This window comes from Girardinichthys multiradiatus, chromosome 13 (genome assembly GCF_021462225.1).
Source record: "Girardinichthys multiradiatus isolate DD_20200921_A chromosome 13, DD_fGirMul_XY1, whole genome shotgun sequence".
Classification (NCBI taxonomy): domain Eukaryota; kingdom Metazoa; phylum Chordata; class Actinopteri; order Cyprinodontiformes; family Goodeidae; genus Girardinichthys; species Girardinichthys multiradiatus.
The window spans coordinates 21574324-21587465 of record NC_061806.1 but is presented as its reverse complement, the minus strand read 5'-3'; the positions used below and the strand labels follow the sequence as shown (position 1 = coordinate 21587465).

The following is a 13142-nucleotide window of genomic DNA, read 5'->3' as shown; positions in this document are numbered from 1 at the left end:
ACATTATGTTTCACTAAATGTGTTTCATTTCTTCTTGTGTTTCGTTTCTTTATATGGCAACATTAGAAGACTGTAAGCAATTTTTCAATACGAAATAGCATTAAAGAATTTCTGTGTCAATTCTGTGGAGAAAAAAGGTCCATGACCTCAGGAAAGCCACAATCAGCCAATACTACTCACTGTTGCATGTATGTTCACATTTTAGATTAAAAATAAATAAAAAAAATAAATACAAACCAAGCACAGGAAACATTTTAACATATTTAGTCTCCAATCTCCCTTAAATAAAACTGAGGCTAAGTAAATTACTTCACAATTGAAATGTGATTTTTTTTTAATGGAAGAACTGCATGCCCTGTCCACCTGTCCAAATTCAGTTTTCATTTGGAAATAATTACACTTTATAACTTAATTCAAGTATTGTGTAAGGCACGTATGTGCCACAGATTTCATGAATGAAAAGTGATACACTTGACAAGATTTAGTGTTTGTAGAGGCAAATAATTCAAAGCCTTTCAGTGACAAGTCTGCAAAATAGGAAGAAACAGATGTGGCTTCCTCTGTATGTTTTATTATGCTATAACTTGTATTTTTATGGACTGGTGTCCGGTATGTAACCTGGGTGTAACTCGTCTCAGTGACCGCTGGAGATAGGAAGCAGTGCTCCAACACCCCCACCCCTCGACCCTGCAAGAACAAGCAGTCATAGGCAATGGTTCGATAGATGGATGAATTTAAACTGTTTTACATTATGACTCAAAACATTTGCCCATGTCAGCATTTTGATTTTTAATTTAATTTTAAAAAGGTCAACCAATTTTTTTCAAAATCAGAACAACTATTTCTTTTTTTCCACTAGATGAGATGACACTAACACTTACCAGTTTGAAAGTACATCCTGTGCTGTTATTCCAGCAGATTTTGTTCTTTGTGATCATCTGTGGTGTTGTCATGAATAAACACAGTATGTGGGCAGAGCGTTTTGCCTCTGACAACATTGCAGCAGGCATTCCCAACCTGGTGTCTAGTACGCTTTGTTGCCTCGGTTCCTCTGCAGTTCTCTCACATGTATGCATAATGCTGGGCCTCAGGTTGCTGATTTGGGGGCAGTAATTGGCCATTAGGTGAGGGACAGGTGCAGCTGCCTCGTTTTGCAGCATTAACAAGGCATTTCATCATGGTTAGCTGCTGCTGGTACTCTGATGAGCCGTCATTTTTTATCACAATATCACGTACATGAAAATGCACATGCCCACCTACAGAACTCATATTGAGACTTTGGTGGTCTCAGGTGAATAATCTTGCATGTAATTTTGTTAGATTGGAGGATATGAGTCCGAAAAACAGACATTATATTGTTTCATACCATTGCCAGCTAAATGTGGTTACCAAGTTGACAGGGTTCTTTTGGGTTAATATAACCTAGTTCTCAGTTTTTGAGCACCGTATTGAGGTAATGAGAAAAAAACAAAAATTTTTTATATTCTGCTGTCATAATTGTAAAATATTTGTATACTGCAATTTATTTATTGTGTATCTTTTTTAGAAAAATGTTTTCTGTTCTATTCTTGTTAAGAAATGTTGACTGAAAACAACACACATTTATACAGTGCCTTCCTAAAGTATTCACACTACTTGAAGATTTCTCATTTCGTCACTTCCACAAAGTCCCATAAATTATTAACTGTAAAGTGAAATGAAAAGGATATTCAGTTTTCACATTATTTGACAACAACAAAATCTGAAAAATGTGGTGCATGATATAATTAGATAATAAATATGTTTTTTTCTAAACCTTCTTATTGTAGCTGCTGACTTGATGTTATCTGCTAGAACGTGAACCTCGGCCACAGACTCTTGTCTTTCACACTCTCTAAAATATTTTCTTCCAGCATTACCTTGTATTTAGCTTCATCCATCTTCCATCGAGTTTAGCCAGCTTCCTTGTCCCTGCAGAAGGAAGATGTCCACACAGCATGATGCTGACACCACCATGTTTCACTGTGTGTTCAGGGATGGTGTGTCCAGGGTGACTTGCACTGTAGATTTTCTGCTACATACAAACCTTTGGATGTAGGCTGAAAAGTTTAATTTTGGTCTCTTCTGACAACATCACCTTTATTCAAATTAGTTGCGTCATTTGCATGGCTTTTAGCAAATTCTAAAGGGGAGTTATTAACACTTTGTTTAACCAATGGCTTTATTCCTACCATTCTTCCAAGGAGACCATATTTATTGAGTTCATGACTCATGGTTGTCCTGCCAATATGTTCTCCTACCTGAGCCGTGGATCTCTGCCGCTCCTCTGGAGTTACCATTGTCTGCTTGGTTGCTAAGATTAATGTTCTCCTTCCACAGCCACCCTTTTTAAACGACCATGTCTTGTTTGGTTTGCAGCTTGCTGCCATAGTTGTTCTATAGCTTGGAAAGTTATTTTATAACCTACACTGCTTCAAACTTCTCCACATTATCCTGTCTGCTGTTTTGCTTGGTCTTCACGATACTGTGTGTTGTTTAATGTTCTCTAACAAACAGCTAAGGTCTTTATGGAATTGCTGCATTTACTAAGAATAAAATACACACAAGCGGACTCAATTTACTAATCAGGTGACTTTGAAAGGCAGCTGGTTGAACTGGATTTTATTGAGGAATATCAGATCAAAGGAGGCTGGATAGAAATGCATGGCACCTTATTTTTTATTTGCACAACATTTACTAAACCATGTAGCCATTATGCACTGCTTTGCACTGGTCTATCATAAAAAATCCCAATAAAATACACTGTGGCTGTCACGTCACAAAATATAAAAATGTGAGTACTTTTGCAATGCAATGTATAAGCAGGAAAGACTGATTTTTTAATGTGTTTTCACCCTGTACTTTTGTAGTTATTTCAGAAGAAAAACGACCTCACAAATAGAAGCAATGATGCATGCAGACCTCTAAACTTATGCTTTTTATAAGATGTGAAAGTAAACATATTTAATACAAGCAATTTATCATGTACAACAGGGAAACTTAGTTTTTTTTTGTGACTGCATTCCAAGGAAGCTTATAATTTTCTTTTTCAATTTCTTTCAGCTTAGTGTGATTTATCATTAGCAGAAGAACAAAAGGCTGTTGTTATCATATAATGATCAATTCGTTTTTTATCTCAGTAGTTTTTTGTAAAGGTCGCTGCAAATAAACTGTAGGATCAATAATTAAGGAGTATCTGACTGGGCACAAGATCTTTCAGGAAAAATAAAGATAAAAATAACAAGTTTCTATTTTTGACTATGAATATTTGGTCACTTGAAGTTCATTTCTCAGGTTATGGATCAACATTACAGTGTTATACACCTCACTTGAGCTTCCATTTTCAGGTTCATCTACCATCACTCCCCTCAGCATAACCACATACCCTTTCCTTTGCCATCTCACAAGCCAGTCAAATAGATTACTACGGGCGTTAACCCCATCGATTTGCTCCAAATGGCCTCCAAATGGCAGGAATTACATTTCAGATTGGGGGAGGGATAGAAATAAAGTGCTGCTGGATTTCTTGATGCTTTGCTTTGGTGTTAAGTGGTGTTTTGTTGTACAGTGGCATTTTTTGCTCAGCTTTTTGTTCTGCATTTTTTAGGGAAATGAAATGTTTGTACAATTCACAAATTACACATCTTCGAACGTGTCAACAGTAAAAGGAATGCTTCTTGTGTTATCATTAACAATCTAAATATTTCAAATGGAGCAAATGCAAAAGATGATTCAAATTTCATTTAATTAGGTTCTTTTGGAAAGTAATGAGCAGTCAGTATATTTTCTTCAGGATAACTTTACAAAACACTTGGAGTGGATTCCATTCAATCTAACATCAGGGTGGAGCTAGTTCCAATATTGAAAATTTCCTGCAGTTTAATTCAAATACTTTCTATCACTTATGTCACTGCATTGGCATCATGTTTATAAAAGGATTAACATTAAAATAATGTCACTGGTCTATAAGGCTTCTTATGTTGTATGACTCATGTAGACTTCTTAGGTCATCAGAGACCTGCTTAATTAGTGTTCCCAAAACCAGATCTCAGATCTGGAACATACTCCATTAAAACAATAATTGTGCATGTCGCCCCTTAATTCAGGTCTGAAAACAATACCATTTGTTATAGCATTAACATAAACGTCAAATATAATTATATCAATTGATTTTCACCATACCTGAGCTCTTTTGTTTTACATTTGCATTTTAGTTTCTTTTAATTTGATGCTTATTTTTTATTACTGTTTTATTATATTTCTTGTTTTTAATGTGATGTTCTTCATCTAATAATAACATAACTAACACATTCTGTTGTAATCCACATGAAACATTATTGTTAAAATAAAAGTTAGTTTTACGGTTTCAAAAATAGCATTCACAATAACCTCCATGAACTTTCAGACGTAAGTTATTTCAAGATGGCAAAATATTCCTTTTTCTTGGCTTTGCTCTGAGTTGTTTTTAAGTCACGTTTCCAATGAGAACTAATGAGGTAGTTTAGAGAGCTGTATAGTGCAGGTCAGATACTGATGGCTCATGACTGTCCCAAGGAACCCCACTTCAAAAAACAAGTGTCACTTTAATATCTACAGTATATTTGAGTTTCAATTATAGCTTAAGTATCTCATTATCTTTAGCAAATGTGCAGTACATCTGGTTACTCTCTGAACATTTTTGTTATTAATTTATAGCGGAGTGCAGGTTGATAATTGTGGTTTTATATGTCCGTAGTCGTGTCTTTCTCCTTTTCCTTTCCCTGCATGTTTCCTTTCTCCTTCTCTTGCCCTTACTTTGAGCGTCTCCACTCCTCTTTATCCATGTTCCCTGGCAAATTCTCTCTATTCAAACCTTTACAGCATCTCTTTAGCTGAATAACTATTGATCAGGGTTGGAATGATTATGCTACCTAATGAGAGAATAAATATAGCAATTGCTGCAACGGGCCTGCCGCGGCATCCTGGCTCATCTGCTGCTCAAAGTGTGAATAGTCACACCGTTGGCATGACAACACAGCGGTCAAGGCTTTATGAGCAGTCACAACAGATTGTGTTCTTGTGTGCAAGTTTGCTGCCCAAATTTAGAGGGGGATGAATAAAAGAAATTGGAACAAATGAACACAGTATGTTGTAAAGCAAGTCCTTAAGAAAGCCATTGCTTCTTTGAATGGTTTGACATTATTACTAGGACATTATTTTACGTATTTTTATGTTGTTCTTTACTACATTTCACATATTCATTAAATTTATTGTTAAGTTGGCCACTGGATATTAAAATAATAGCATAAAAATTCCCACCTACATCCCATTGTTACCCAGTAAATAAATTGGCTTAAACCTACATTACTGAGCCTTATTGTGTTCACTTTGACAAGTTTAGCTGCCCACACTTCTTCTTTGTTACATGGTAACCAATTGAGTCACAATCCTTCAATACCAACCCACCTCTTTCCAGCCAGCTGAAGAAAAATGAAGAATAAGCATGTGCTAATGGGATATCTTCTTTAATAGCCTACTGTTTCATTCAGCTGTGTGGCCACGATAAGGACTACCCACTGTGTCTAATCACATCTTCTCTCTCTCATTTCACCTGAGGCAGATCTGCAATCAAGTCTATTTTTGTCCAGCACTACTGTATGATTTGCTCTACTGGAATTCAGAAGGGGAAAGCATCTCTTTACATGTATCGTTATTAAACAATGCATTCACTTCACAAAAGTTCAAAATTAAAAACTAGACCATCAATCTGTAAGTGAAGATGTGAATATAATACTAACAAAACTCAGAATTTGTCTTGCAAGATATAACGTTTACTATGTTTTAGATTTTAACTAAAGACCATGATTTTCAACCTAAAGATTTTACCTTGTCTTTGCCAAGCAGGCATGAAACCTTCTACTAAACTCAATAAATTGTTGTGGAAGTTCCAAATCCAAATTAATGATCCTTCAATAATGGAAAAGGTTTGATATCCTTTAATCTATTAAGAACTAAGGGGTTTAGAGCAATTTCCACCTGAAATTATATACCTTAAATAAATCAAGTATAGCTCCACAGTTATAGGACTTACTTGCAAACTTTATTGCAAACTTTAAAATAATATTTTTCCAGGGGAACCACTATTGTGACTGTTACTATGTCTGATTTGTTTGTGATTAAACAAAGCAAAAATAAAAACTTTTGAGTGTTGCCAAAAGTTTTTTCTAATTGAACATTGCAAAACACTATGGAAATCCTTAGGAATTCCTAGGAGAACCACCAGGTTGCATTCATCCACGTCTTCACTATAACTGCAGCAAATTTGGACTCAATAAGATGAAACATATATGTTCCATAAATGTTTTAGAGAGCATTGTGCCAGGCATAAACTTTCCCAAATGTGTTTTTTATCTCATAAAAAGGAAATAAAAGGGAATCTCGTCAAGGAAAATTGCTGATTCCCATTGTAGGAGTCCTTCTGCATATGACACATCCTCTGGTTTTGACATTTACTCTGTGTATCATCAAAATGTACAGTTGCAAACATAAATGGAAGCTAACAGAGTAGCGTGCAAGCTAGTAGCTTGCGGACAGCAACCAGCAGACTGTAATGTGCAAGCAAATTACATCACCAAAGAAGGTACTAGAAAGACAAGTTATGCCTTATTAGAAAGGTGAGTGTCTCTAGTTTGTTATGATATGAAACATGTGGGGGTGTTACAAAGAGAAAGGTGGTTTTTGTACCATTTTGTGTACAGAGTCAGCAAAGTCTGTGGTGCCTTAAAATGTTATCGCCTTTGTTTAAGTTGCTGTTAAACTAAAAGATATTTGTGCAAAACTCATTTGGGGAATTGTTTGTTAAGATTAAAGCCTCCTCTTGCGATATATTTAAGAAAAAAAAAAATTGGTGGGGTTTTACCTAGTTTTATAGAATGCCAAAAAGGGGCGTGGCCTAGTGGGCTTAAGAGGCACATTCTGTTAACTGCAAATTTCATTGTGTTTTTTTAGGACTTTAGGCAATAAACATACACAGAGTTGTTTTTTAGAAATTAAAATTAAAATCTGAAAAGTGTGGCATGTGTTTATATTCATTTAATTCAACACCCCTAAATACGATCCTGTGTAGCCAAGCAGAGTCCATTTCTGTGTAATTTGCGTAATTTAATATTAGTATAAATGCAACTGTTTTGTGAAGCTCTCCAATGTTTCTTATAGAAGGTTAGTGAAGTGATATCGTGAAGACCAAGGACACCAGACAGGTCAGGGATAAAGCTGAGGAGAACTTTAAAACAGGGTTAAGTTATAAAACAACATGCCAAGTTTGGAACATCTCACAGAGGATTCATCATGTGAAAGTTTAAAGGGTATGACACAACCACAAACCAGGACACAGCCATCCGCTTAAACTGATGGGCCAGGCAAGGAGAGAATTAATCAGAAAAGAAGCCCACTGTAACTTTGGGGGAGCTGCAATGATCCAAAGTTCAAGTTGTAGAATCTTTTGAAAGGGTAATTTTAAGTTATTTCCGAACAGATCTTTTCCTCCAGAAAAAAAAATGGTGATTGATGCAATATTAATTTGAATTGTCTCCAACTTTTTATCGACATTTGTTTGCTCACATATTACAAAGCTGCTCTCATTCCACACTTGATAACTTTATTAATAGAAGAAAAAAAAAGAGGTCTATAAAATTACCTTTCAAGATTTTACAAAATACTTCAAAATTTAAATATACCAATAAGACAAAAGCGTGCGCTGTTTTTATGTCACAACAATTGTTGTTTTTTAAATCTTCAACAGGAAGTGCCACTGTTGTTTAGTGTTTTCATCCAGTTATGGTTGTTAGCTATCAAGGTAAAAATTTCTACACCACCTGTCATTCAATTATGATTACATCCTGAATTAGGTGGTCAATAAAAATAAGTGAGCAGGGAAGTGTTTCATGCTGATTGGTATATCATGGTAAACTGTGGATGTCTTAGAATCACAGCAGTAACAGTTAGCAAACAATTATGTTGCAATCAGTAGTAACTACTCAATCTTTTAACATTTCTCTTCTGATTTTTCTCCCCTCACACACTCCTTTCTCTGGTTGCCATAGTAACATGAAATGGCTGAATTCGGTAGAGCTGAAACAGAGGAAAAGATTGAATTTAAAGCCTGTGAGCTAGGTTGTTTTACATTGTGTTTTAGCTAGCCCAGAAACACACATGCAGAAGTGCTTAAAGCAAGTCTTGGTATATGCAGAAACATAAATGGTATTTAAATGTCAGAGTGTCTTTTATGCACAACATTGTTCATCAGTGAGTTGGCTGTGTTTACAGTTTATTACAGGATTCTGAAATTTAACAACATACGGACTTTTTTTGGATTATAGGGACCAAATGGATCATAGTATGCTTATGTCACACCCTCTTAGCCGTAGTGCAAGCACCAGCGAATTTAAAACCAGATTCATGTAAAAAAAAACAACAAAATAAAAATAAAAATTAGCGAACAGCTGGATGACTGAACATAGAGTCCACTAAAATTAGGATGATTTACATAAAATTAGCTTTGCATTATTCTTCTGCTATTCTTTTCACCTAAGAAACACTGTTTTAAGGCATAACTATATTGATGATTATTTTGATCCATGGGGATGACAAACCATCAGGGCACATTACGTCTTGGCATTAACTTCCATGCAGGGTGATCTGATCACATTTAGATGATATAAAATACTGCTAACAGGATGAAGTTAGGACATATATATTTATCTCAATGTAAATCTGCTCTAGGCCGCATTAAAAAAACTACCCACAAATCTGATACATCTTTATGCAACTAGCAGAGTTATCTGGATGTCTCCCAGAAATAAAAGACTGGTAAAAAACATAACAAAAACTAGGCACAGCTGTAAGTTAGCTTAAACCAAATGAACGACTTGCTCTGGTAACATTCTAAAGATTGACTTTTTTAACATAAAGATTTAAAGGATTCAGTCATTTTGGCAATGAAAAATTATGTTATGTCGATAGCGTAGTCTATGTAGTGTAGTGTTTGTTTTTTGTGGTTTTGCTATCCTGATTGTACCTTATATCGCCACTAAGATGTGTTCCATGTTTCGGTAGGACACACATTTTTAGCTACTTTCCATCACAGTTTAACACTGAAGTTGTGCAGAAGACAGACAGATGCAGGATTTTTTAATGTAGTGGAGTTTTTTGGGTTAAACTCTTTTGACAACTGAACTCCAAGTTCTGTTGTCAAGTGAATATGCTTATTTTGTTATGCTTATTTACTTCTCTCATAGTCAATCTAAAAATAGAAGATAATGCAAAGAGAATCTTTTTAAAATTCATTTACACAATGTGTAAATGGTTCATACACATCTAGGCTTAATTTGATAGATATTTGGTTTAAAAATGAATGTTTTTTTGAGATCATTGTGGTTTTTAGTATAACAATGTCCATCAGTGGGACCCTTTGTGGGGTTCCTTGAGACGACATTGTTGTAAATAAGCGCCGTTTAACTAAATAATCTGAACTGAAACTATCTGTGTAGTTATGCTGCTATAGGCTTAGGCTGCTGGAGGACATAATGACCACTTTCACCCTCTTCGCTACATTCTCACACTACTCTCCAATTCTGCATTGTTTGCTGTTATTTCAGCTTCTAACCTTGTTCTCTCTTTTCTCTTCCTAGAAGCTACACCTGGCCTGGCTGTGTGTCTACCTGTGACACCTTTCTGGAAAGGGGAATCATCCGAGCTTCTGCTGGCAACAACTTAATGCTCACCCTCTACCGATGATCCACATAGCCCTGTCTTTTAGTGTTTAACCCTTTCTCTCTCCTAGACATGGAAATTGACTGAGCTTTTACTGTAACTAATTATATGTGCTCTCTTTCAGATTCTAACCTTGAAAACTGGCTCATAGTTTATCTTTTCTTTCTCTCTAGGTGAAACGACTAAAGGAGCTACATCCATTAACATTTACTTTTCCTTCCCATAGAAAGTACTCCTGGATCAGTGCTTCTTTGTTCTCTTTGTGTCTCTGCTCTGTTCCCTCAAACCCCCAGTCGGTCGTGGCAGATGGCCGCTCACACTGAGCCTGGTTCTGCTGGAGGTTTATTCCTGTTAAAAGGGAGTTTTTCCTCTCCACTGTCGCTACATGCATGCTCAGTATGAGGGATTGCTGCAAAGTCAACGCCAGTGACTGTCCACTGTCTCTACATGCTAATCCGGGAGGAGGGAATGCTGCAAGTCACTGACTGGATGCAATCTGCTGGATTTCCTTAGATAGAAAAACCTTTTATCCAATTTGAATAAAAAGCTAACTCCGACTGCACTGTTCAATTGTTAGGATTATTTGGAGTGTATGTACCTGACTGTTGTGAAGTGCCTTGAGACAACAGGTGTTGTGAATTGGCGCTATATAAATAAAACTGAATTGAATTGAAGACATTTATTAAAATTCTAACGTAGGCCTTTCTTAGCCAACGTTGACTAATTAACCTACCACCTATTTTGTTTTAATCATGTGCCATCTTAACTGAGCTATCTGGAAAGAACTCCAGTTTAATATAAGTACAGGACACAACAACAGTTATTATTAAGGTTTGCATCTTCTGTGTTACAAATGCCTCTGTCCCGATGGTCCTGTGTGTAGTGGTTCTGACTGGAAATACAACTCTTGCAGCACAACTGACATTTTTCTTTTGGCAACAAATTGAACTTGTTCTGTGATGAATTTCACAAAGTGTCTTCCCTTACAGTGTCTGTATAGTTTAGTACTTTAACAACCATTTAGATTAAAATACGTGTTTCCATAAGATGAGATAAAATAACTTTGTTGTCCATCACCTTTTTTGTTGGAAATTTGTCTTTGATATATGGCAAAACAAGCACTTGTACAACAGTCCATCCATCAGCACAGCGTACATGTCTGAATATCTCGTTATTTTACCACTAGTATATCAATATTTCACCAGACATTAAAAAAAAAATCTAAATCAAATAAAAATGTCTTTAAGTTTCCTTTTACGCTTTTATGACATTTTTGCATTGTAGGGTTACGGTTAGAAGGTTTACTGTCTAGTCTTCTCTTGCAGACATTTGATGTCCCCTGCCATTTTTGTGAGGAAAACCAACCAATATAACACCTTACTGTTGACTCTGTTTACATTTCTCCTCTCTCATTCCATCTATGGATAACAGTTTTTAAATCTCCTTCTCTATTTTCTAGAGTCTTCAGTGTCTCTTCAAGCAACCAATGCTTGTGAGATTCACCACTTTATTAAAATCCAGTTGTAAGCTTTTACTGCCACTTATAATACTCCTGATTTTAGAGTTGTATGAAGCCTCAGGACCACTGAGTGATGAATTCACTTTTTGGATTAAGGAGAACCGTAACAGACTACTTGAAGATTTAAGAATGTATTCTTTGAGCAGCAGATTTTCTTTATCATCATCTATACATAGACTTACATTGATTCTTATAATAAAGACACAATGTTTTATATATGAACTTAATACAAGTTGGCCCTTTTGTGTCAAACAACTTTTCTGTATTTAAAACAATCGCCATTGGGAACATTATTTGAAAATTTCTAAAATCAAAATTGACAGTGAAACTTTTCTTCATTTTGCATCTTTCTTTTGGTATCTTAGTTTGTTTCACTCAAACATTTAAGGGTCCTTCCCACCAATAAAGCTATGCATTGTCATGAACCTCTATAAATTGTTAGTCTGTCTGCTCAGTTTTATTTTATATGTACAACCTTGCTAGGATTTCTTCTCTATTCAACCAACAATTGCACAAAAACATAGCTCTGTTGCCTGAAACTTGAAACCCATGGTCAAACACCCAAATTTCTATAGCAAAACCATAAAACAAAGCAAGTAAACCTTTGTTGGTTTAATGTGTCCCTTTTCCAGTTTTCCTCATTCAGTAACATGTGTGATAAAAAGTTAAGTCCTCTTGCACAGACATACATCACGCCTTCACTGCAGCATTTTGATGTGATTTGTGTATTTTGTCCTGATGCTTGTGGCGATGCTCACAGCTTTTGGTCAAAGCTGGTCTGATTTATTAAGGTAGTTTGAATGCTGATGTTATCAGAAACTCTAATTAAAATTTTCCTTTTTTTTCTTCCTTGTGTTCCTCTAACACCCCCCACCCCCACTATATCTGTCGGTGTCTGCAGTGTGACAATGCCAAAGGGCTGAGGGCCTTCTTTGATGCCATATGCTATGGTCCCAAACACCTGATGATCTTCGGAGGTGTTTGCCCTTCTGTGACTTCCATCATTGCAGAGTCCTTGGAGGGCTGGAATCTGGTTCAGGTAGGGGAGAGTTGTACACGTTATCACTGATGTATGTGTGTGTGTGTGTGTGTGCACATGTCTGTCTAACCATGTGTGGGACACCAACATAGTGTGGACATTCACCGTTGTGTGGACATTTTGCCTGGGCCACACAAGGGGAAATAGATTATGTGGATAAGGGTTAGATTAAGGGTAAGGGTCAGGGTTAGGCTATAGCAATGAATGTAAGACAATGAAAGGTCCCTGTAAAGATAGCAAGACACTATGTGTGTGTGTTTCTGTGTCCTCGTGTGTGTGTGTGTGTGTGCACATCCTGTCATATAATATTTTGTTTAATAATACACTTCTGTGACACTACCTATTAGAACGAGAGTCTTGTTGTTTTTTGAGTTTTACATAATAAAGGTCTGCATCCTTCTTCATTGCTGCTTTAGGAAATTCACAGGAACAAAACCTTTGGTTTGTTTGCTTGTACCTGTCTTTAACACTCAAACTAAGTTTCTGAGAAAAATTGGGATTAAAAGAACTCCTTTCAAAGAGGAGATAAAAAAAAATTCTGCTTGTCGTGTATATGTGTGGACTAGCTTCCTAGATATTATAAGAAATTATCATATGCACTAACCACTTTAGTACTGGGTTGTACTTCCTTGCCTATAGAAATGCCATCATTCTTTGAGGCAAAGATTCAACAAGGTGTTAGAAACATTCCTCTGAGATTTTGGTCCATATTGACATGAGAGCATCACACAGTTGCTGCAGATACGCCTGCTGCACATCTATGAAGCAAATCTCTCATGCTGTCACATCTGAAAGGTGCTCTAGTGGATTGAAATC

General features: G+C 36.2%; 1 protein-coding gene across 1 annotated transcript in view; it reads left to right on the top strand.

The window, feature by feature from the left end:
• The window catches only part of gabbr2 (gamma-aminobutyric acid (GABA) B receptor, 2), a 292021-nt gene that overhangs the window by 66052 nt on the left and 212827 nt on the right, over nucleotides 1–13142 (top strand). Inside the window, exon 2 of the mRNA XM_047384121.1 lies at nucleotides 12189–12326. Within this exon, the coding sequence (XP_047240077.1) occupies nucleotides 12189–12326 (138 nt within the window). The remainder of the gene's footprint in view (nucleotides 1–12188; nucleotides 12327–13142) is intronic.